The 24191-nt window shown below is 40.6% G+C and overlaps 1 protein-coding gene across 1 annotated transcript in view; it reads left to right on the top strand.

Moving 5' to 3' along the window:
- Nucleotides 1-24191, top strand: part of spata5 (spermatogenesis associated 5) — a 122621-nt gene that overhangs the window by 92342 nt on the left and 6088 nt on the right. Inside the window, exon 16 of the mRNA XM_023272597.3 lies at nt 6099-6263. Coding sequence (XP_023128365.2) covers nt 6099-6263 — 165 coding nt within the window. The remainder of the gene's footprint in view (nt 1-6098; nt 6264-24191) is intronic.

Here is a 24191-nt window from a genome sequence, read left to right as displayed (position 1 = left end):
CTGATTTACTCTCTCTTTCTCTCCAGTCTGTTCCTCCTCTGATCCTCTCCCACATCAAAATTAAGACTGACATAAAGCAGGTCCAACGTTCCTCTGAAGACAGCGTGGCCTCATCCAAAATTATGTCATCTTTGTGGAGTGATGTGGTGTGCAAAATCTTCAATAGATATCGTAAATCCAACAGACAGGATTTGATAGAAGTGAAAAACAGAACACGCCGATAGCTTGTTTTCTGCTGTGACATGCAGCAGTGTGGAGAAATGAGGCTCAACATTTTTGTGACACACTTTGAGAGTTTTTTTTTCTGCAATGAGGCAAAGAGTTTGGTAAAGGGAACTGTCGAATCCAGATGTGGTTTACTAAATCCAATTCTGGTTGACCCCAAAGTGTGTGAAAGTCAATAGTTCCTCTTACAAAAAGCTGAATAACAGAATGTGCCCATAATAAAAATAGACTTGTAGAGTAATCACTGCTATAATGTCAGGTCATGGGTGCCTGGTGTTTGTGGTTCAAGGTTGTGCACATGGAACATTACACAAAACACTGGTGAGATGTCTGATCAAGAATACATGGCATGCCACACACCCATTTGCGGCTGAATTACCTTACTTTTGTTATGATAGCAAGTGAAAGCTAATGCAGGCTGAGTGATAATTGGCATCTTTCATGTAATGGAAGATGCAGTAAACAGTGCATTTCACAGAGGTGACATTGATGCTGTATGGTTTTGCAATAGACACATGTTGCATAATTGATTTAAGGTTTGGGAGAGCTGTCTTCTATGAAAACAGTATCCCTCCCAAACTGTAAAAAAAGCAAACTGGATGTAGATTCACAGACTCTTTGACCCTTTGTCTTTGAAACTGAGCTACTCCCTATAGAGGATGAGATGTCCATAAGGGCACAACCTCAACCTGGACTTTTCCACATACCTAATTTTAGCAGCTGGTTTCACTGCTAGCAAACCAGGTTTTCAAAATAAGTGTTGCCTAAAATATTGTTGTTAATCTGACATTAACCAACATTCCCCAGTATTTAGTCAGTGCACTGTTAAAAATTTCCAAATCTGAACTCCAGACATAGACCTCTCTGACCTCTCTGTGAGCTTTTGGTTCCCATCATGCTCTCTGCATTTTTTGTGTGGTGTGTGCTCTGCACAAATCCAGGGTGGCCCATCTCCGAGTCAGTATGACTCACCAAGGCTTCTGAGGATTGCGGACTGACAGGTTAGGAAACCACGAACAGCAAATGCCTCCAGGCAGGGAACAAAGTCAACTCATGTCTCCTCAGGCAAGCCACTTTTTCCGCCAGACAGCTTTCTATCATGCTGTACAATCAAAAAAGCACCAACAACAAGCCTTATTAAGACGAGAGAGGTTTCACCAGATGTGCAGGGAAGAACTTAGTTATCATGTTCAGTATCAGGAACGTCGTGTTTCACTTTATTCTTCATTTGATCTGAAAGCAGCGTGAGTAACAAAGCAGATCTGATCTTGATTTAGCCACACCACGTCTAAGCCTCCATCTAAGAATAAAACACCTGAATTGCGGGGGTGTCCATTTGTAAACAGTTTGTAGACATAGCTCATAGTAGGTCAGATTGAAGCTGGCCAAGAATGTGCTTATGAACAATGCTCTATGGAGAAGATTCCCAGCATTCCTCAGTGGTTAAGGAGAGGTACCGGCCTTCGCAGATAGGAAGTCGTCTGTCATTAGGGGGTAATCACTTCTTGAGGAGGACTGCAATGCCTGGAATGATTACTGTTGTTATCGGCAGTGAAACTTGGCGCAGAGAGCGCTGATGAGGTTTTTTTTTCCTTTTCTGTCTCTGTTTTCTCTCTTTGTGTGTTTTGATCAGCTTGACCGATCTGGTGTAGGTCCCTCATGTGTTTCTCCTCAATGCACTGCACATTTTGTAGTTCATGGTGCACGTTCACCCAGATTTAGTGGTGTATAAATGCGTCGGTGTTGACTTAAAACTAGTTGGTATTTCTTACCTGGGGGCATTTCTAATTACTAATGGCTCATGTGTAATGATGCCTATCATGTCAGTGGTGCAACAAGGTGGATGCAATCCGTCATGCAGACTTGTGTTAGAACAACAGAGAATTTACCCAACTGTGGTGGTTTGCTGTCTCCCACACCACTTATCTGTGTTTGTTTGTAGGGTTTAGGTCCTGCAGTCCTTTCAAGTGGGTTGTCTGGGTTTCTTAGTCTGGCTGTTTTTGTCCTCTCCGCTCTTAGCTCCTTCCCTCGCTCCTTCTTTTCTTGCCTTCTGCCAGTCGAGCCAAGACTTCAGGTGGAATGATGCTGTTACGAAAGGAGCCCGTCAACGCTTGCCCGACATGCCAAGCCAAGTATTTGTCTTTTCGGGTCCCCCCTTACCTCCTCCTCTTACTCCACCCCGCCACCACCTCCCCCGGATCCTTGAGAACAGGAAGTGTATCTTGTTAAGTGATGGATGGGCCCCCTGCTCTTGCTGAGAGGAAAGGGGGAAAAAAAGCCTTTCTTTCCCTCCAGGGCAGTCAGATGAGTTTAGCAGTCTCAAAGCTGAGGGTCGGCTCTGCTTTTTGGGAGCACCTTGGAACCCTTGGTGCCTGAGCGCCTGGAAGCCACAGGAACTTCTGCATTATGTGTGTGGGGAGAATTAATGGCTGATGAAGTAGCAAGTGACATTTTTTACTTGAAAAAATTGATCCTAACTTAAGAAGATCAATCCAAGGAGTGTTTACCGGATTTACATGTGCTTAACCACATGCTCACGTATGCGAATGTGTTTGTCAGCATGCGTGGGAGCGACTGTCTGTGTGAGTTATTTAGCCGGGGGTCACCAGGTTTGCGTTGGCACGCAGCCGTCCGATACTTCCAGGGAGAGCAACTCAGGAAGTGTCCCTGGCCCGTCCTCTGCATAATGCAATATGCTGTGCAGCAACTGGCTCAACCTGCTGTGACAAACAACCACAGACTAGTCCCCACTACACCCATCTCACCTCCTGCACACCGGTTTGTACCTACAATATCCATTAATCCACTGGCAGAACCATAACAACAAACTTAATCCCACAGGTCTTGTTTCATAATTGCTCTGCCATATGTACCTTATCAAGTCTCAAGCCTTTACAGGTTCATAATTTAAGTGTTTTGGGGCTACTAGAATATGTTAACATGCTTTAATGTTCCAAAACAGATCCTTTTTTTCACTGTCGGAATAGTTTTAGCTCCTGACTCTTTAACACCCATCTCCTGAAAAGCCCATTCTGCTCTGATTGTTTTGCTGGCCAGTCTGTCTCCACTTTAGTTGCATCCAACAACTCAACACTTGAATACCTCGAAGTCGCTGTCTTGTTTCTTTAAAACATGATAAATCCACAACTAGATTTAGAGGTTATAATTTTGAATCTCCAGATTTGCCAAACTTTCAGCAGTAACTGTTTCCAAAATCCAGAACTGAACTGTTCCCTGTTTAGAAAGCAGTCTCGACAAAATGTAGGGAACACGATAAAAGGCTGACGTTGTAGTGTTGAGGAATAGTGGAAAAAATCAAAATTTAATCACTAATTTTGTGTCTTTTGTCCCTGTCATTCACTCCAAAGAAAACAGCCACTTCCCGACACGGTGATCCCACTAATTAAAGTCTTTCTCGTGTCATGCTCCAATCTATAAAGTGTATATAAACGATGGGCGTAGCTACAGTGGCGTTACCCATGGGTTTGTCGACTGCCATTTTGAAGCTGTGAGTTTGGAATTTGGCCATTTCAATCTTGGTTTTATCGATTTGACTGAGAACTCGAGGACATAACATATAAGGTAGCCACACCCTAAAACATACTCTATTTTATTGTCTATTTTACTCTAAATGGGACCATGATTTACAAAATGAACCTCATGCTGCAGCTCAACAAGCCTTGAAACTAGCAATTAAGATAATACACTTATTAGGAAAATGTTTACTGAGGTAACAGGAGAACAAGAGGTAACTCCCTCTCGGGTTGGCTTGGTCTTTGTAATTTTGCAGACCTGTTTCATGCACAAAAGCTATAAGACACACTAAAAGAAAAGGGGAATACCTAAAAGGTATAATATGGTCTCTTTAATTTAATGCTACAGCCCTCCAACCTGCCATCAATTCATCTCCCAGCAGGTTCCCCCCAATAGCCACCCTTTTCCCTCTTAGAAAGATGGTGACGTTATTCCTTTCTCTCTGTTTTATGACGATAGTTTGTCATTCAAAGCCACACACCTCTCCATAAACCGGTGGAAGAATCCAGAGACCTGAAAAACATTTCCTCTCATGATCCATTGCTCCTTTGTCAGCCGTGGCTCTGTTGTGGTTACCTAAGGGTAGATACTAATGTTTGTCTCCAGTTTCCGTCCTCTCATGCTCCGTACACATACACAGGAAAAGCAACAGATAAAAGGCAGGGAAACTGACCATCACCCTAGTAAACTGGAATTAGTTGTCCAGAGGGGAAATAAAAGAAAGCCATAAAACAAAAGTCTTGCAATTTCCTCCAGGACACTTCAGGCAGATGGACTTAAAATGTAGCATGGCAAAGACCATTTGGTGGTTTCTGTCTCCTAAAGGTCAGTTTAGTCGCTGAAGCTCTATTACAGTTCCTGATTAAAACTCAACTGTGGTGGAACTATAGATGTTTAAATTAACATATGTTCTGAACACTGTACATGTTGGTAGATGTTCAAACAACAATAATTAATTAGTTAATGATTTGGTAAAGAAAATGTGAGAAAACAAATTGCTGAATTTTCTCATAGCCCAAGTTGACATCTTTGATAGCAATAAATTGCCTGTGTTGCCTAATGAATAATTTAGTATAACACAGAGAAAAACAGATATAGCTCAAATTTTATGCCTCTAGTTTCTTAATTTTAATTTTGGAAAGCTGGCACTGGCAAATATTTGCCATTTCTGTTGATGATTTTTTTAGTGATTAATAAATAATCAAAATTAGCAACATTATAAAAATTTGACCAAAGCACACATATTTCCTCTTCAAAGAGTAGATATGTGGGTTTTTCCTATGAGTTAGCTGAGCTCCAAACTTGTGCAGATTATCCTGGTCTGCACGTGAAACAAACAGAATGGCACACTGTAATTCATGTATATAAAAGAAACAAGGAGGCTGTCAGGCTTGCCCAGGACGCGGTGCATGTAGAGTAGCAGGAATAGAGGAGTGATATGTAAACAACAGTTCAAAGACTGCTGGTCGAGTCCCTCCAACCTTCACTGATCGCTCCTGACGTGACCTCCTGCATGGCTTGTGTCTGCATGTATCTCCAGCCTCGTCTCTGCTGGCCAGGGTTTGGCTCCGCTGGGGCCTGTCTGGCCCCGAGCCAGGGGCTCCACTGTCCTAACTACAAGGACTCACTGAGTCTTGGGAGAGGAACAACAACGAAACTGAGTTCCAGCTGATGTTTGTTTTCCTGTTGATCCTTCATTCCTTTGCTGACATTAAATGCTAGTCCACGCTGAGTGAAATGTGTTCAGTTATTTTCCAAACCCGCTGTTCTTTGGGCTGGTTGGCTCGTCAAACGGTGTACCACACCGCAGCTTGTCACGGCCTGGCTCAGGACAGCAAATGGAGACAGGGCATATTTGTCCGTCCGTCCGCCTGTCTGTGTTTGAGAGGCGCCTGCCACTTAATGACGTCTGACAAGCGAGACAGCGGCAGCTTTGGGTGCTCAAGGACTGTTTTGGGGTCACGGAGATGTGATCTGTAGGAAGTGGAGGGTTTATCAGATAACGTCAACATTGTCTCCACGCTGACTGCCAGAAGTGGAAAACTTAAATTTCACAGTTTGTTTCTCAGGCATTTGGTTCATGGTCGTGTCTAAAGACGTGTACAATCAATGCAGGAGTGGAACAAGTTTCAGTTCATAACGAGCCAGCAGTAAGGAGGTCAAAGGTGTCGAGTCTCAGTATTCTGACAGTATTATTGTGACGCCAGAGTGATTATGTAAAAGGAAGAGCTGGAAAATTAAAGTAAACTTTGAAACAAAGCGTTACATTTCACTTGAGCGTGACACTTTGTGAAATATGATTGTAAAATAAATGCGCTCTGTTTTCATCTGTCCCACAGGCTCTGATGCGTCCAGGTCGCCTTGACCGAATCGTCTATGTACCTCTTCCAGATGCCCCGACCCGACTGGAAATATTTTCTCTCCAGTTCCGTACCATGCCAGTGGCAGAAACCGTGTCTCTTGATGATTTGGTGACTCGAACCAATAAGTATTCTGGAGCAGAGGTGAGCTACATTTACATATGTTTTATTACTTTGTATTGTAAATTTAGAAAGAGTTCAAAATGAAAGAAGAAAGGTTCCACTGTGAGGACTTTAGTTAACGTCTATTGTATTCACAGGCTGGAGCAGAACTAAAACAATAACTATTTCTTCTGTTGCACTGACACACCACACCGTTTTTATTTAAACTACACCACTACAAACCACTACACTACAAAGACGAGAAGTGAAAATGAGACTTTTTCTTCGGACAAGTGAAAAAAAAATCTAAATGCCAGTTTATCACGCTTGCAGAAACACTATGTTGGAAAAAAAACGTATTTTTTTTTGTTTTGCAAAGCTTTAAGATTTGATCTGATTGTTGAAAGAAGTAAAAGCCACCTAGTGTTCTCTCAACAGATTTTGGGACATTAGTTTGACAGTAAGGCAGTCAACTATTCATACTTATTTTTTTGCCAGTTCAAGCTGAAAAATAGATGCAGTATCAGACTTAATGTCATGTTTAGTAATGCAGTGAAATTTGTGTCCAAGGATTCAAACTTATATTCTGCATATTTAAGCCGACATGTTACTTTTTCACGATTTCCGACGGCCAAATAAGAAATTGTGACTGTCGGCTGCATTGCAGAGAGATGTTACTGTGCTTTTCCATGATGTCTGTGTCGTGTCTGTGCTGTGTCACTGACTTCGTGATCTCACAGTGGACTGGGAGTAATCGTACAAACACTCCTTTGTGTTACAGATTTGTCTCCCTACGTTTGTCTGCCGCGTGATTCACATTGTGTTAAGCAGAGAAACTGCTACTGTTCTCTCGGACAAAAATACTTTAGAAATTCTAAGAGTTTTCTGTATAGGGTCTGGTTCTCACTATCTCTGTCTTGTTATTTTCAGAGAAAATCATGCTTGCCCATGACCTATAAATTGACCCATAGTTCATACACAGTTTGACAGAAAAAAACATTCCTGTAAGATGTACAGTATATCTTTTCCACTGAATGTAAATCCCCACTGTATATTTAGACTTCAAGGGTTATGGACACTATAGAAATGTCATGCTGGTCTTCTGACAAGCTTGGAAAACAACCATTTATAAGCGACTCAAGCGCTAGCGTGCCTTGGCATGCTGTGAAAACACAGATTTTATTGTTGTCACAGTCGTACTTTCTGTGTGACATGTTTGTAAGTACCGCTGTGTACAAAAAAAATCTGTGTTCTTTCTTTCATTTGATGTAGTGCAGGAGCCAAGTTAGGTTCGATGTAAACACAGAAATCTTCTCAAAGGACCTAAAGAAACCAAAGTTTTCAAATTTGAATCTTTTATCCACCATAGTCAAATAAATACTGGTTATAGATTTTCTAGGGGGGGTGCTCTTCTCATAGGTTTGAAGTAGAAATCTTAAAGGGAGATTGGTTTTCTTGGCAAGTCCTGCCATGAATCCAGTGTCTCTAAAGTGTGTTATACATAATACAGAATTAAAAAAGTCGAAATTCAGCTTTTTTTTGTTTATTTGTTTGTTTGTTCTTTTACTAAGGGACGCCTCTCTATGTTGCATTAAAAAAGCACGTTATTCTTCATCAGTGATTGCAAAGCATGACTCAGGCTAGCACTATGCTTTATCAAAAGTGTTTAACAGTTTCAGAAGTGTCTTTTTCTGCCATGTTTCTGTTGCCAGATTGGTATCAGATTGTGTCCGACTGTTTCTGTAAATCTTTCAGGCCAACAGCGTCACATTCACTCCCACCTCAGACTGTAATTTGCCAATACACGTGAACAGCAAAGTGTAACTACGTGAAAATATGCTTCGTTTTCACCACATTTAAACAATTAATGCATTCTTCTCGTCTGTGTGGCCGAGTGGAACAACTACAAACACTTTTGATTTCAGTCGTGCGTCATTTGAACCAGTTTGCTCGAGCATAACCCATCCCTTAGTCTGAGCTGATTGTGTTCAGATCCACTGATATTATATTTGACTATTTTTTAACACAAAAACCTAAGACCCAATTGGAATTGACTCTACATTCTAGGATTATAATCTCTGTGGACCTCTATTTTCAAGCAGGAGCAAAAGGGTGATGCCAGCTTTTTCCAAATACCAGCCAGAATGCAACAATAAGAGATTTGATCAAGAAGTTCAGGGACTGCCACTGTTTTCTTCAAAGCAGTCCTCTTGTACGCTGTTTCCAACGTTCTTGCCACTTTAAGAACAAACTCTGGAACTCTGGTTCTGACCATTAACATACGCACATTTCAATTTTCCCTTATACTTCAAACTTCGTCATTGCCTGTATTGCAGGAAGACTCTACTGTCAATCAATAATAAGCAGATCATTATTTTATTAATGTATGACCAAAGATGATCTTTTTTCTAACTTTAACATTGATTACACCATATGTAACAACAAAGATTTCACATTACAGAGAATTACTCAAGATTTAAGATAATGATTTAACATAAATACACATGAAAAGGTGCACGCCAGCCTCTGCTTAGAAAGCCGTTTATTAGTTGTAAAGTCAAGTCGGATCAGGACAGTGAAGTGTTAAGTTGTTTCTGTCGTCTCTTTTGACATTCCGATTTTCTTCAGGGCAGTTTGGGGTTATCTGTGGGGCCTCTTCATATCCTGAAAGTACACTCTCTATGTTTCCTGACTCGGCAGCCCCCACCCAAAAATCAGCCTAAAGCAGACGTACACCTGGAGGAGGTATGCAGTAAGAAACCAATCCTCTGCTATCAGGTGTTGTGTGTTTGACATCGGGGTTTCTGGTATAGTGTCTCATCTGTGGAATGGAGGTTTGCAGTCACTTGCCGTTGAGTTCTTCAAACCTCATAAAAATTCAGAGGCATTGCATTGCATGCCAGTCAAGCTGATAAGAGTTAGTAGGTAGGAAAAAAAAAAGCTGCGTCTCACCTGTGTGTGTATTATATTTTACATACCAACGCTATAGATCAAATTAGATTAGATGAAACTTTAAACTCCCCTGATCACTGAGGGGAAGTTTTGGAAAAAACAGGATGCAGATAACAGAGCAGCACAGCACTGGAGATAATGCTGTGTTTACCAGAAATGAGCTCCAAGGGACAAATACAACAAATCAGCAAGTAAACAAACAAATCAATGTCCAAACATACTGCTGTTGATTGGTGACATCTTGACCAGCTGTTTCTTCAACTTAAATTGGGATTTGTAACATCGAGGCGTTTGCATTTGTGCCATAGCAATGTAGCAGTTGATGTTTTTAAGCATAAAGCAGGTACAGTTTGCAGTTGAAAGAATTGCCATTTTGTTTTCTCAGTCATTTTTTAATGAAACGCCCAGATTACTGTAAAAGGAACAAGATTGCTTTTTCGCCTGGATGTTATCCCCCCACAAATCCCAAAGTGTTTGTGTTTCCTGCTGCAGGAAGACACCAGTCACCACAGTTTACAGTAAATTAGACCTTCTTGCAGTGCTGAGCACTTGGCGAATGTTTGCTGTAATAGATTGAAATCAGCCACATCAGCCCCTAATCCCCAGTTCCTCTGGCTAAAAAACAACAGTAAAATGTTAAACAATAAAAGGTTTGTGCAGGTAGTGTTTTTTTAAATACAGGTTTCTTTTGGATTTTTGTATTTTTAACATTTACTACTGAGTTTTTAAAAATGTGGTTTATACACAGAAGACATATCCAGTTGCTATCTTGAAATTGAAAACAATGGGCCTACCAATGTATGTGTACATGTAGACATCTGAATTTAAGTCAATCTTAACAACAAAACAGAATAAAAAAAATCCATGTATGATATAATTTGAAAAATGTCAACACTGAAACATTTTCATATCTGTTTAAATAGAAATAAAAGTATGACAGTAATAAATGTGACACTGAAACTATAATTTATCTGTTATCTTTTTATTTGTGTCACATACAAAATAGTATTTCTGACAAGTCTTGGACCTGAAGCATTGAATGCAGTTTGTTTCTCAACAAAATGTCTTGTTTACCAAATAACCTTTCTGAGAGATTTTATGTTTAAACCATCTGATCCTCAAGCTGTTCCTGAGAATTTTTTTCCTCCTGTCACATTTTTACTGTCTCTGGGCTCATTTTTCACTGCAGTATAAAGGGCTACACCTCTGTAGAAAACAACATAAACATGGCTAGAAGTAGAGATATGTCTTCTGTGCAGTATAACTAAATTATGATGCCATAAATTGTAAAAATGACAGAACAAATGTCAAATGTCTTTGCTTAATTATTTTACAAAAATGTAAAAAACTTGAAATCAACAAGTACAACATTTTTACAAATGCAGACAGGTGTAACTAATTCTGGAAAAATGGGAGCTTCACATACTATAGATAGGTTATTTGAATAGGCCTATTTAGTTTTTTATGACCTCTACAAACTGAGACTTATTCGCACCACTCTGCACATCATCTCTAGAAAGATGTTTCACCATGCTGAATGTATCCACCAACAACTTCCTGAGCACTTCCTCCTCTGTGTACCAATTTTGAGCCATGCTGCAGTCATTTTGTTGATTTATTGATTAATTATCTTTAAACTTCCCCTCAGTCTGTGTAATTTGTTTCCATTCTCGTCTCCTCATTGCTCTATGTAAGCACAGCCTCTAGTTCAGCCGAATAGTCGCAGAATTTTTACCAGATTGCAGCTGAGTATCTTGGCTTTTTGGTAAATGGTGTAATTTCTGTGATTTTTCTTTAAAGTAACTAATTAGGATTCAATATGATGCCAAACAATGACTGTTACTTAAAATAATAAACAAAGAAGCCTACAGGGAGCAGATATTATGTCTGTGTTCTTGTCAGTCACGCTTACTGTATATTTGTATATTACATATTATTACATATTTTTGTCAGTACCACAAAAACCTACCTCACATCCTCTGGCAAACTTATAAAAAGTTATATAACTGCATTGAGACGAGCCTTGCCTCTCCATCCCTGTGTGACTGAGCAGTGGGCCATTATATTTGACTTGGTATGCTAACTGGTAATGCAGTGGACAGCTGGGTGAACCGCAGCATCGGTCAGCCATGCGTCAAGCTCACGCTGCCAGGGACCGAGCTGGACAAGGTGGGGCCTCGTAAGTCAACAGCGAGATCCTTATTAAAGCTGGAGGCTGCTAAACAGAGTCTAGTTTCAGTTTCCGTATCATACGCATGTCGCTGTCTTGCTCCTTCTCTCTCCTATTAATGTTCTCATGTCCTCAGACTGCATTCTCATCGCTCTATCTGTCTGTCGACTCGTTGTATGGAGGCTTTGTGGATTTGTGTGACAAATCTTGTGTCGAATGCTGCTGGTGTCTCCAACAGTTATTATGTTGGGGAGCCTCACTTTGTTCAGATTCTTGTAAAAATCCACTTTAATCATATTTTTCTTTTCTATATTCTGTTATTATTCATTATTGCAATTCCTTGTCCTCTTGTGTACATTTTGAACCAATCTCATTGCCTAGTGGCCTACCTTTAGTCACATGATATTGTTGACAAGGTGAAGCTTTATTAGCAGTAGTGGACAAGGCAAAATGAAAATTTTTGACACATTAAGCTTAATAATCTTCAAACTAGCTCATGACTGAAGCCAAATACTTCCATGTGGCTTACGACCTGCCACTCTGCCTATAAGAACACACTCTATTCTCTAGTTTTCTGGTCTTAATTAAAGTGTCTGTTGTAATACTAGCCTTAAAGCTACTACATTTTTTTATCATTGTTATTAGATATTCTGTCCAAAGTGTAAGCAAGTCTGGAAATGCCCTTTAAATTTTTATTACAATTTATGGATTATAAGTTCTTCAGATAGGCCATGTGTGGTCTTTCAAAATGTAGCAGCAAAAAGACAAGAAGGATTGTATGTATTTTCAATTTTCTTTCTTTGCTCTGCTCATCCTGATAATTGTTTTTTTTTATTATTTTTATCATTAACTAGTTAAATTTCTATATTTAACATTTTAGTTCCCTGTGTCCCTATGCTAGAGAAGCTTATATTGCTAATGATTTAGACTTTCATAGAGGGGAAACCTCTTGTACATCTCCTTTAATGTTTAAATTGATATGTTTAAATGTGTCCTGGAATGAAAACAAGAGCTCCAGCTATAGTTCGGTTGTGCCCCCACCCAGATTTATACCGCTGGTCCTGGTACCAAAGTGGCCCACTGATTGTTCAGGTGGTGAGAGGTGCTTCTCCAACCATTTCTGCCGCTGCAAACCAAAATTTACCAGCAAATACATTACGCTTCTTTTTCTATAATTGTTTCTTTTCCAGTACTGTAATCATTCATCCCATTAGGATGAAGGGGGTTGTTGCTCGGTGCACATCACTACAGAAGCGATGCACAAATGGTCGCATTCAGCACAACTCAGTCCTCGGTCTTGGCAGTCTGACGACCTGAAGCTTTGAATTTAATTACATTCTTGGGATTGCAGACTTGTTAGCGAGGAGAGGGAGGCAGGGTCAAGAGGAAGAGGAGGTGGGGGGTCACTCAGGAGGACGTGGTTGTTGTCAGCAAGAAGTTGTTAAAATCACCTGTCTTCCTACCTGCCTGGAGTGACATCTGGTTTCCCAACCCTCGCCTTCCCACCAAACCCTCCACCCACAACACACCTTTAACTCGCTCTGAGCCCAGAAAAAAATGCTTCTGGCTCTCCTTCTTCACCTCTGCCATCACTTCTCAAACAGAAGCAACATTTGATACTGTAATCACAGTGTTGTCATGAAGAAGAAGGAGAAGAAGGGCTTAACGTGCTCCTGAAAGAAGGTGTGATGCTACTCCACTTCTCTCTTTTTTTCCTTCTTTTTATGATCAAGTCCTGACAGGAAAAGACCTGGAGGATTTATTGCACTCTGTCAGATGCACCAAGTCAGTTCCAGGCGTTGTTTGTAGCCTTGTTAGAAAATTGAAGCCCTATCAGATTTCAATGCGATGCTTTCTAAATGTTATATATCAAGAGATTTCATTCCAAAGTGAGGGTTGCTGCTGTCAAAGCAGGAATGTTTTTAATTTTGTAAAAATTAGATCAGACATTTGATCCCACAAGTGCTTTCAACAGACATTGTATTGAATTAATATATCATTCCTGACTACAAGTATATTTTTAGTCATGTTCATCAAAAGTTAAACAGCTAATGGCGTGGCATGCATTTTGACATTTTGATGTATTGTCTTTGTGGATCCTGTTATTTGTAATATTTGCATATATCAAGATCTTGTTAGGATGAGGCTTTAGGTAAATGCACTAAAGTAATAGAGAAGTACAAATCCTAATACTCTCTTAGTTCTTCACTTTAAAGATTTATGCACAAAAAAAACAGCTTGTAAACTTTCTGACCTGCCAAGTATCATGAAAAGGTGTGTGTTTATTATTTAATGCTGTAAATTCACAAGGAAAAAGCTTTAAAAGAGAAATGAAATGCAAAACATGCCAGAAGTGGCGCTCTGTTTATACACAATGCTATAATATCACGTTTTTCTGACACACTGCCTTGTTAGCTAAGGCTGCCTCTGCACTAATATATTTTTATTTTAAAATTATCCCCATCTAGATGAGGGTTTTATCACCATTTTAGAAATAAAATCTCCATCCATGTGCCTGTGAATGCATATCATATGGCAATTCATGTCTACTGGCTATGTGCATGCCAGTGTTAACATGTAGCAAAAGGTTGGTCGCTTACTTGTAAAACTTTCTGTGGAGGAACAGATTGTTTTGCCTGGACCAAAAATGAGTATAACTGTTACTGAAAGTGAGTATTACGGCAGATGTTTTCTTTTAAAAAGGGTCATATTATATGGGTGAGACAAATCAGGAAAGGACATGTAGTGGCTCATGAACTACAAGTGAACATGGGTGCTGCCTCATCGTTTCCAAAACTCCTTGTTTCTCAGAATTTTCAAGCTAAAATGAGGTTAAAATGAGGTTTCCAAAATTCTCCTCTTTTGGAGTCCTGAAATACCAGGACTAGCCTGGATTCTAGGTGTAAACATAGCAGAATTATGCATTTTAAAACCTTTTAATGTGAACAAAGCCTAAGTCCACTATGTTGACTCACTAATTAAGAATGAACCTTGATATTGCAAGATTTAGAAATAGATCACATACAATATGTTACTTCAAAAACTATGAAAATGCTCAAACATCAGATAAAAATCCTCCAAATAAAAGTCAAACTACAAGAAAAGATGAAAAACACAAGGCCGGAAAACAAAAAGGTGGTGTTTGGGTTATGATGTGTTTGATTCTTTTTACTACAGAAAAGTCTTGCTGCTTGCATACCTGTGTACAGCAGTGTATTTAGTTGTAGTCGTGTTTCCCACTGTTTCACAAGCAGACAGCCGAGCCAAACACAGCTTGGAAGGCGAGGCGAATAAGAATGGGGATGGAATCTTGTGTACAGTTGTTGTAAGTCAGCTTGCAAAGAGAACAGAAACATGTTTTTGAAATTCCTTGAAAAGGTCCTTCTAGCATACACTACTTACTGAAAACAGCAGCACTAGGTGGGATAGAGCACTTTTGTTAGTGATTGTTAAGTGTCAGATAAGTCAATTTCAGACCAGGAACAGCTAACATGATAGAAAGCATAATGAAGTAAAGCAAAACATTAATTCAGAGTGGTTACCAAACTAGAAAAACAGGTTCACTGACAGATATTTGGATTCCCACAACTTTAGTCCCGATTTTTACAGTTTTACATTTTGAAACAAGTGAAAACAAATTTTTAATGGGCTTAAAAAAGACCTTACCACCAAGTTATATTCTAATATTTTTATTTTAAATAAATGTTTTGCTGCTGTCTTTTGCTGAGAGAACACATCTGGGAAAAATCCTCAGATGCGCAGGATTGATGTTTTCCTCTGTACGGTTTGTTTGGAATAAACAGGAAAGGAACTGAGTCATTAAAAGGAGTAATGACAGTCACTGAGCGCACAACTTCCAGAAACTGACTTCATTAACAGAGGATGTCACGGACCTCCCTGTGGTGTTTGATTGGCAAGTGGCCTCCATGAAGTGGAGTGCAAAAACAGGACAGGAACGAGCACTTGGCAGACAAAAAAAAAAAAAAAAAAGAAGGAAGGATTTCTCCACATGATCACAGTAAGACCAGATCTGGAAGCTGCTGTTGGGATGCAGAGCATGTAAGAGGTGGCGCCATCTGACAGGCAGCACCATCTCTGCACTTTGCCCTCCCTGGAGATCTGTATCTGTAACATCCATCCCCAAAGAAGAGGGGGATGGTTGTTCAGGCATTTTAATAAAACCTAAAGCTGCAGCATTCAGCCGTATCAGAATATCTTTGTGTTCAGTCACAGATGCCTTTGACCGGCTGCGACCTCCATAGCGGTGGGTCTTTTCCCTCCAACAGGGGGAGGGCTGTTTGGTCCGAGCCCAGGTGTCTGAGACGCTTGGCTGACATCCATTCAAACTCACTGGCACAATTGTTTTCTTTACTCTTTTTTTTTTCACACTGGCAAGAGCGAGTCTGTTCCAACGCAGGACGTACAAATCAGGCAGATCAACAGTCTGTCTTGACGTCAGTGTGCCGCCTGCGATGCTTGATATTCCCCTTTACCACGTTACTGAGCCCCTCCGCAGCTCCCTGTCAACAAAGTCGATTCGATGAAGAAAGTGGTGCATTTTGCATCAGTTAAAGGATTTAAAAGCAGCTTTGGGACGGTGATTAGGTTTTTTGTTAAACCCCACATTTTAAAATAGAAACCTGAGCAGACATGTTGGGTTTGCAGAGGCTTGTTTGCGACGATAAAAAACCATAGAAAGAGTCTGATCATGAATAAGGCCTTGTATAATGACACACACGCACACACACAGAGTGAAACCACCCTCACAGGAAGACAAATGGTTTCCTCTTAACACCTGTTGTGGTTGTGGCTGTTCCTCCTCTGGCTCTGTGCGTCGGTCTGATTTATGGCCCGGTATTTGTTGTTGCAAAGATTTTTATCACCAAGGACACAGGCGCAAAAAATGCATCAACAGAACGTGTTGCTGTTTGAGTAACAGTGACATTACACAACGTGCGAAGCCGACTTACGCCGTCATTCCAGGACTCTCGAAGAAAAAGAGCTCTGTAATCATCATCAAATAAACATGTCAGCTTTGGTGGAATGCGTGTCGGACGAGGTCTGAAGCTGGCAGCGATTTTCCAAAATATGGTTTAACCTCTTGTCCCGTGTGTGTGTGTGTGTGTGTGTCTTTTATTTTCTGTGTGGCTGACCACCGACGCAGTCACGCTGACACTTAGAAAGACACAGCTGAAATGGAAAACACAGTCAACAGCTCAACAAAGACTTAGGAAAAAGCCCTTCACACCTCTGTAACTCTGTGTGACTGTGAAACATCTCGCTTCACTTCCTCCCCGGCAAGCCTTTTGCCTCTTGACATTGTGAATTTGTTGTTTTTAGTTGACACTGCAGGTTAAATAAAGGTTAACAAAGAAAACATTTCTCTCACCGCTTCAGCCAGCTGGCTGTCATGGCCTGCAAAGGGCCAGCTATCACAGAGAGGGGAATGGCTCCAATTGGCCCTAATTTTACATTTTATATATAAAGCCTTCGCTGTGGTTTATGTGCGAGTACATGGTGAGCACCAATTGAACTTTTCCTGGGAAATATGAGCCCTCAAGCGTACCCGACATGCTGTTTCCTTTGGCCGGGCAGCAAGACACAACGTGGGTAGCAAAAGCCAAAAAAGAAAGAAATTGAGCAAGAGAGCAAAGCTAGAAATGCAGGAAGGGACAGAAGTTTGAAGAGAAAGCTGCCAAATTATGGGGAAAAAGAAGAGAGGAGGGGCACAGTAGACCAACCTGAGAGTAGCTAATAAAACTAGGAAAGGACAGCGGGAGTAAAAAAGGAAATGCATGGTCACAAGGACACACCGTTAATTCAGTTTCAGCTCCTGGAGTCTCTCTCTCTGTGGAGTCTGCTTGTCTGGCAAATGGTCAGGACAGAGACATAATCCAGCACTTAACCCTCCGTAAAGCAGAAATTTGTTGTTTTTACACCGGCGGGCAGATTTTGTTACATTTGGACACAGCCACGCCAGCTTCTTTCTCCATGTGGTGAGCTGAATTACCCAGGTCCTCATGGTACCTTCATATTTAGTGTACAAACATGAGAATCTAATTCTCTGCAAGTGAGCTAATGTCGTCTTTCCCGTAATGTACAATGACAGTTATAAGCAGTGAAATCTGTGCAACATATATTATCGTCGTTGGTGGCTATTGTGGCTGTTTTTATGAAATGCCACTCAGTCATTTTTTAGTCAAATTGGAAGGCATTCAACAAATTTACAGGGTATCCTGTAGAGTGAACATCCTTTAGTTTTATTGCGAAGGTCCATTAGACTTTTTAGATGTTGTCATGCAGATTGTAGCTCAGGTCTCATAGAGATCTGACAAATTCTGTTGCAAAAATTTAACCTATACTGCAACAGCTGAAACAATCTTTGCTTTATATTGTAAATGAATGCTGTTACATTACTAATATACACACACACACATATATAGAAGAACATTCAGTGTGTATGTGTCCTGCAAAAGATGGAGCAAATAGGAAATATACATTTTTGGAGGAGCACATGACACAGGTGGAGTTTCACCTACCCTGACATTACCAAAACGCACGCACACACACACACACACACACACACACACACACACACACACACACACATAGAGCTGTCTCCAGGTCACTTCAGTGTGGGCGTGTTTGGTAAATATGCCATCCCTGCTTTCCCAAGCCCAAGGAGAATGTGGAGCTTTCATTCGACTGATTAAGGGGCGAGGACAAATATGCCCTTAAAGGCGAGGCCCAGCTCTACCCCCTCTACACACACACACACACACACACACACACACACACACACACACACATACACAGACACACATACACACACACACCTTAACTCTGTGTATCCCCAACACAGGTGCTATCCCACACGGGTCTTTCCAAAACACAGAATGAGTGAGGGTCTAATACGCCAACACTGACACAGAAGGTCTTTGGTAGCTTTTGTAGGAGGTTTCCATTACTAACATTAGCAGTGAGTCAGGCAACAGTCACTTTGTTCAGTTGTGCCATCTTTATGTACAGGGTGACACAACTAAGTGAATCATTCATTCATGGAAATAGAAAGGAGACAACCTGCGGAAATGTCAAGATAGATAGTTTTATTTATCGGCTGTGTTTACGTGGATCGTCCTCACAGACATGGTGATGGTTCTCACTGATTCTTTGCTCACTCGGGGAGATGACGCCATTTGGGTCCTCGCATATAACACCAGCCTCACTGGTTTCAATTACGAGCAAACCAGGACGAAATCCCATCCTAGCTGATAAAACACCGTCTCTTCCACTTTGCGATAACTATGTAGCACAATACCGAGCATGCATGATGCAGTAATCACGAATGTAAAGCAATGTAAATATTTAAAAAAAGACACTTCCTGACTTTAATCTCTGCCATCTTTCCATGACGACAGTTAATGACTTACACCTGCTAGGGGGGAGGTGTGGAAGGAGGGATGGTGTCTTAGAAGTAGACCATAAGACGTGCTTTCAAACCCGGTCAGAAATCAAAAGATGCTGGAAATCAGAGCGAAATACCGGCCGTCATAGATGCAGGATTGTTTAAAAACTGAGGTAACCGCACATTTTCTCTGACAATATCTAAAGGGAAACAGTAATAGTGATGCACTGAAGTCTTCTCAGGAAAAATGCAGCAAACAGTTGACAAAAGATAACAGGATAACCCTACTCACTTCTACACAGCTGGAATATTAAAGCATGAAATTGGCTTCAGTTAAAAGCTTTTTTTTTTTTTTTTTTTGGCAGACATCCCTCTATGCCCGTGAATCTTCACAGTAAGCTAATTCTAAACTCACATCTCCGGTGCAACAAGCTGCTAAATGTTACTGGGAGACACCGAATGCATCCAAATCTCTTTTATGCTGACAAGTAAAATACATTCTAAACTTACAGTATAATATCATTCTATTGATTGCCTGCTGGAATACTCGTGTAATATCTTGCCTTCGCCTCTATTGTCTCAGCTGTAACACACGGCGAGGAAAGCCCGCAAAGATCTCAATTTCATCATCAGAGTTTTCTATGGAATCTGAATTCCTCTGCCGAGAGCACAAGCATGTGCACGTTCATCCACGGCTCACACACTCCGCTCTGCTATTTATGATCATGTGCCATGTTTCCGTTCTCCCCCCCTCTCTCCCCACGTGACTCTCCTCTTTCCATGCTTAACCTCACCTCCCTCTCTTTAACCTTCTCCCTCACTCTCTCACTCTCGCCTTGTAATCTTAAATAGGTTTCACATGGAGTTGTGGTCAGGCCTTGTTTCTCTTGGCGGAGGCATGTCACTGCAGACACTTCCTCTTCGCCTTTTTGGAGGATGAAATGTTTTATTTCTGGTTGGGAGTTTGGGCTCTGCACCCCCAACATCGTTTGATTTATGTATTATTTAATTTCCTCTCTGAAAATTGGATGCAGCATTGCTTTTTTTTTCCTAGTGTAGGGATTGGTGCTGATATTGTGGTGTGGTTTGGGAAGATCTTAGGGGAGATAATATTTTTCATTTTACATTTGCTCTTTCTACTACCATTATAATCTCTGGCATTAGTTGTCAGCTTTCCTAAACTCCTTTTTTTCTTTTTTAGTTTGGGTGCGATGCATCTGTGTGTTCAATTTAAGTAAATGGAGCATTTTTTTTGTAAATTTGCATCTCTTTGGGGTTGACGTTTGCTTCCACCTGCAAATATGTTTTTATCTGTTTGTGAATAGCAAGTTCAGCATTTACATATTTCCTTTTTCTGCATGGTAGAGCTGGAACAATCTGCAGATGAATGATTTCTGCTAGTCGTGAGAAAGTTAATCTCCAGCTATTATCAGTTACTGGTTAGTTAAATTTTCATGCAAAAATGCAACTCTATAGATAGTTCTCAGTCCTGCTGAGTGCTGTTTTTACTTATTTTACAGCCCAGTAAATTGGGTATTACTTGGACTATTGGGCACAAAAAAATGCTAGAAAATTTCACCATGAGAACTATTATGGGCCTTTATTTCTATTTTCTGATGTTTCCTGACCTGATGATCGAATGATGAGTCAAGTAAACGACTGGTAGCTTAATCATAAATGCTGCACTCTGCTGATTCATAATGAAATTTCAAGGTAATAATAGTTGCTTTTTCTGCATTTCATCGACCCCCACAGAGTTAAATATTATATTCATAGGACTGACTGGTAAGAATTTGCACTTGAGGCAAGTATTGTTCTCTTGTTTTACAATTTATGACTGATAAGTAAATCATACAAATAAGAGAATAAGCTCTTTCTGCTAGCTGCGACTTCTGAAGGTTAAATGAGTGTTTTACTGTTTGTTGAGCAAACTTGTATGTGTTTGCTCTATGCAACACTTCCCAAGAATGTAAGGCTTTGCATGCAGTGCGTAAATGCATGTGCACTGTGGTGGTAGCTGTGTGTATGTGTGCATGCATTTGCATCGATGCATGTAAGTTTGTTTGCATTAAACTGGAGCTTGTTAAGCTCGTGTGTCTATGCATTGGACTTTGTGTGTTGCTGCAAGTGCATGTGTGTGTGTCTGCTCGATGCATTGTGCACTATGCGAGCAAGTGCAGCGTGTTCAGGGAGGGTGTGTGACGCGAGTGTGTGTCTTTGCACTGTAGAGTATGTGTGCAGGACTTGTGGAGTGATGGAGGAGAGGTTTTGTGGGAGGCGGGGTGGAGGGGGAGTTGTCGGGGCTCGCTCCTGTAAATGTGGCCGTTTGTGTGTGAGGGAGGGGGTGAGGCAGCAGGGAGAGGGGGGGAGGACTGGATGTAGCCCGCTGTAGACACAAGGGCGGATTGATAGTAAACACACACTCCGGGTCTAGTGGATCTGCTGCCGGTAGCCCGGCTAACAAGCCCTTCATTAAGGCCGTCTGATACACTCACTGAGCGCCTTTGTTGAAGTAGGAAGCGAAAAGTACACCAGACAGATTTGACCTGAGAACGTTGGTATGCGCTGCCAGCAGTCACAAGCTTTTTTTTTTTTTTGCCTCCCTCTCCACCTCAAGAAGGGTTTATTTTCGTCTTGCTGAACAGGTTGTCTCATGGCACACGTCCCTTCTCACCTCCTCCAGGGAAGTACTGAGAGGAAAAATATAGATTTGCATACTTATTTTGCTGTGTAGGATGCATGTAAATGTTTGAGTGGACTTTAGTGGTTTTGCAGGAGGGGACATGCTTGGATTTGTATGTGTACAGTGTGTTTGTGGCTTGCACACTTGAACATGTGGAGCTGAGTACTTGAATGCCAATTTACATGAAGTTTTTTGTTTCAATTTATGAAATATTTATTTGATATACAGTACAAGTTGCTTTTTTACAATGCACCTGTACACATGGAGTCACTGTACTTAAATTATGGTCTTCTATAGACCAGTTCGTGTGAATACAAATCCTATTTTCACATTCTTTTACCGCTTTATTTCTTAGGTTTTGCACATGTGTGTGCATTTTTATGCTGGATATTTTTAGCTGCAGTTATTTCACGACCACATTCTGGTTTGAGATTGTTACTGTTACTTTCTTGCATCGCCATGTAAATGTTGAACTTTATATTCCACTCATATATCTTTCCAGCCATGTTGTAGTGCTAAAAAATGTCAGGCGTGTTTATTTAACCCCCTCGTTGCTATGTTCTTATTTATATTTGGTTATTCTTTGCTGTATCTTGTTACCGAGTCTGATTTCCTTGCCGGAGTCAATAAAGGTTTGTGTTGTCTGACCAGGACAACAGGGCCTCACATGCAGGGCTGCATGTGCTGCAGTATATCACTCTGCATGCAGTATATATATATGCATCGCGGTATAGCTCTGTGCACTGAAGCAGCATGATAAAGGGTGTAGTTGTGGCTACAGAGGGAAGTTACAGTACAGTGGCCAGTGGAGCATAAAGGCTGCTGTTGTATCCAGGGTTTTATGTTGTGGCACCCTAATGGCTGGGCCAGCGACGGCCTGCAGCCTTGAGCAAAATTCAGCCCTCAAAGTGTCCATCGTCATTCCATAACCACATTAAAATGGCTTCACTGATCACAATCCTCTGCCTTCATCTGTCACAATACAAGATTTTAGGGTCTGACACTAATATGAAGCTTGGTAACGCTTTCTAATAGGGCATAATACAGACAGAGCTTTGTACGTTGGAACTAATAGCTTTGATTACTGTTAATAAGTAATCCACCACAGTCTCTTTTTTTATCTGTAGCAAGCAATTTTCAATATTGGGAAATAAACCTTGACCTTTTATTAATTGTTTACAGTAAAGAAAAGGAAAGTCTGTAATTAATAATAAGCTAATAATAAAGGAGCCTACCACTTTCTGATCAGCCACAGTGCTTTTACAGTTAGAAAAAGCTTTATCTCTAGTAAAAGATGCTTGATTCATCTTTATAATGATGAATCAATTCTGTAGCCTCAAGTGTTGATCAAATCAATAGTCATCATGGCTTTTATACTTCCTAAAAGGCAGATACTAGCGACTGATGGAGGGGCCACAATTGATGTTAAGTTATCAGTAAAGTCATAAAATATTTTTTGTTGTTGCTGTTGCAGTAATCCATCCAGGCTGTAGTTGTAAACATTAATAAATAAGCAGTCAAAGGTAATCCAAAGGGTCTTATAGTGGCTTATTAATATAAAAGGAAGTCATGTAATATTTATAACTATTGTCTTTAAACATTTAATAATGATATAAAACCAAGACAGACAACTGAAACCTTCCAAGCATGGCCAAGGTAAAGAGCTGATAATTCATCATCACTGTTATTGGCTTTAACTTCATATTCAGCAGAACTAAGAGTAACTGCTGCGGTTTCATATGAATCACCAACTTGGTTTATTTATGTTTCCACTCCTTGCTAGATTTAAGGGTTCTAGAGAATACAATGGTTTTGATCCGTCGTGTCCATCTTTCTTGCATTTGCAAGTGAAATAGTTCCATATTTCACATAGGATGGACCACCATTAAAGACAAAACCTGACCAGCTATTTGGCCCTGTTGTTTTTTTTTCCAACCCTTTGACTCGCCTGCTGTACTTTCAAGAGCTATTCCAACCTTTCATCTGTTCCAGACGTTTTCTTCTTCTTTTATGCTTTCCCGCTCTGCACTAGTTTGCCCCCTGAAGGTGACGTTGGACAAGGACGACGTTCAGTGTGAGTGAAATACAGTTTAAACGTTTGGCACTTTCTTAATAATCTCAGCCAAATGTTTCTCTTTTTTTCAGAGGGTAGTGTTCAGCTCACTTGAACATCAAAAGGAGATGTAATCACTTTTCCTTTGTGTATGAAATGACCATCAGACAGCGGAGGTAGATGTGACTTCCAGCCTTCACGAGGGATGTCATTATGGTAGTCTGACCCTCTCACCACTCTCACCACTGCATTTGCCTCGTTGACAGAAATTCTGAAGAGTCATGATTAATTCCCTATGTGATTTTCTTTCAGTACAACTCATATGCATCCTTGCATACATTGCAGTGTGTGAGAATATATGTATGTGTTTTTACGTTCGTGTGACCCTTGGTTTTTAGAGAGGTTTGAGAACCACGAGGGGAAACTTGTCATTAGAGGAATATGTGGAAACAAGGATGTGGCAGGCGCTCCAATTGAGCATCTATCACTTTTCCAGCGACCCATTTTAAAGCTCTGCAGCTTAAGAGACGCTGCTGACATTTTATTAAGGTGGAATGATGGATTTAAGGATTCAGGACGTTTCTACTGGTGGTGGCAGTGATATATGAAGGGGTTTTAAAGCTGGGGTAGGCAGTATTTTTTTTTAACTTTTTTTGGGCAAATATTCCATGCTAACTTTTCAGCATGTTATAATGTAACTGGTCTGA

This window comes from Amphiprion ocellaris, chromosome 13 (assembly GCF_022539595.1).
Source record: "Amphiprion ocellaris isolate individual 3 ecotype Okinawa chromosome 13, ASM2253959v1, whole genome shotgun sequence".
Taxonomy (NCBI): Eukaryota; Metazoa; Chordata; class Actinopteri; family Pomacentridae; genus Amphiprion; species Amphiprion ocellaris.
Note: the sequence above shows the minus strand (reverse complement) of the source record. Positions and strands in the feature narration are given on the sequence as shown.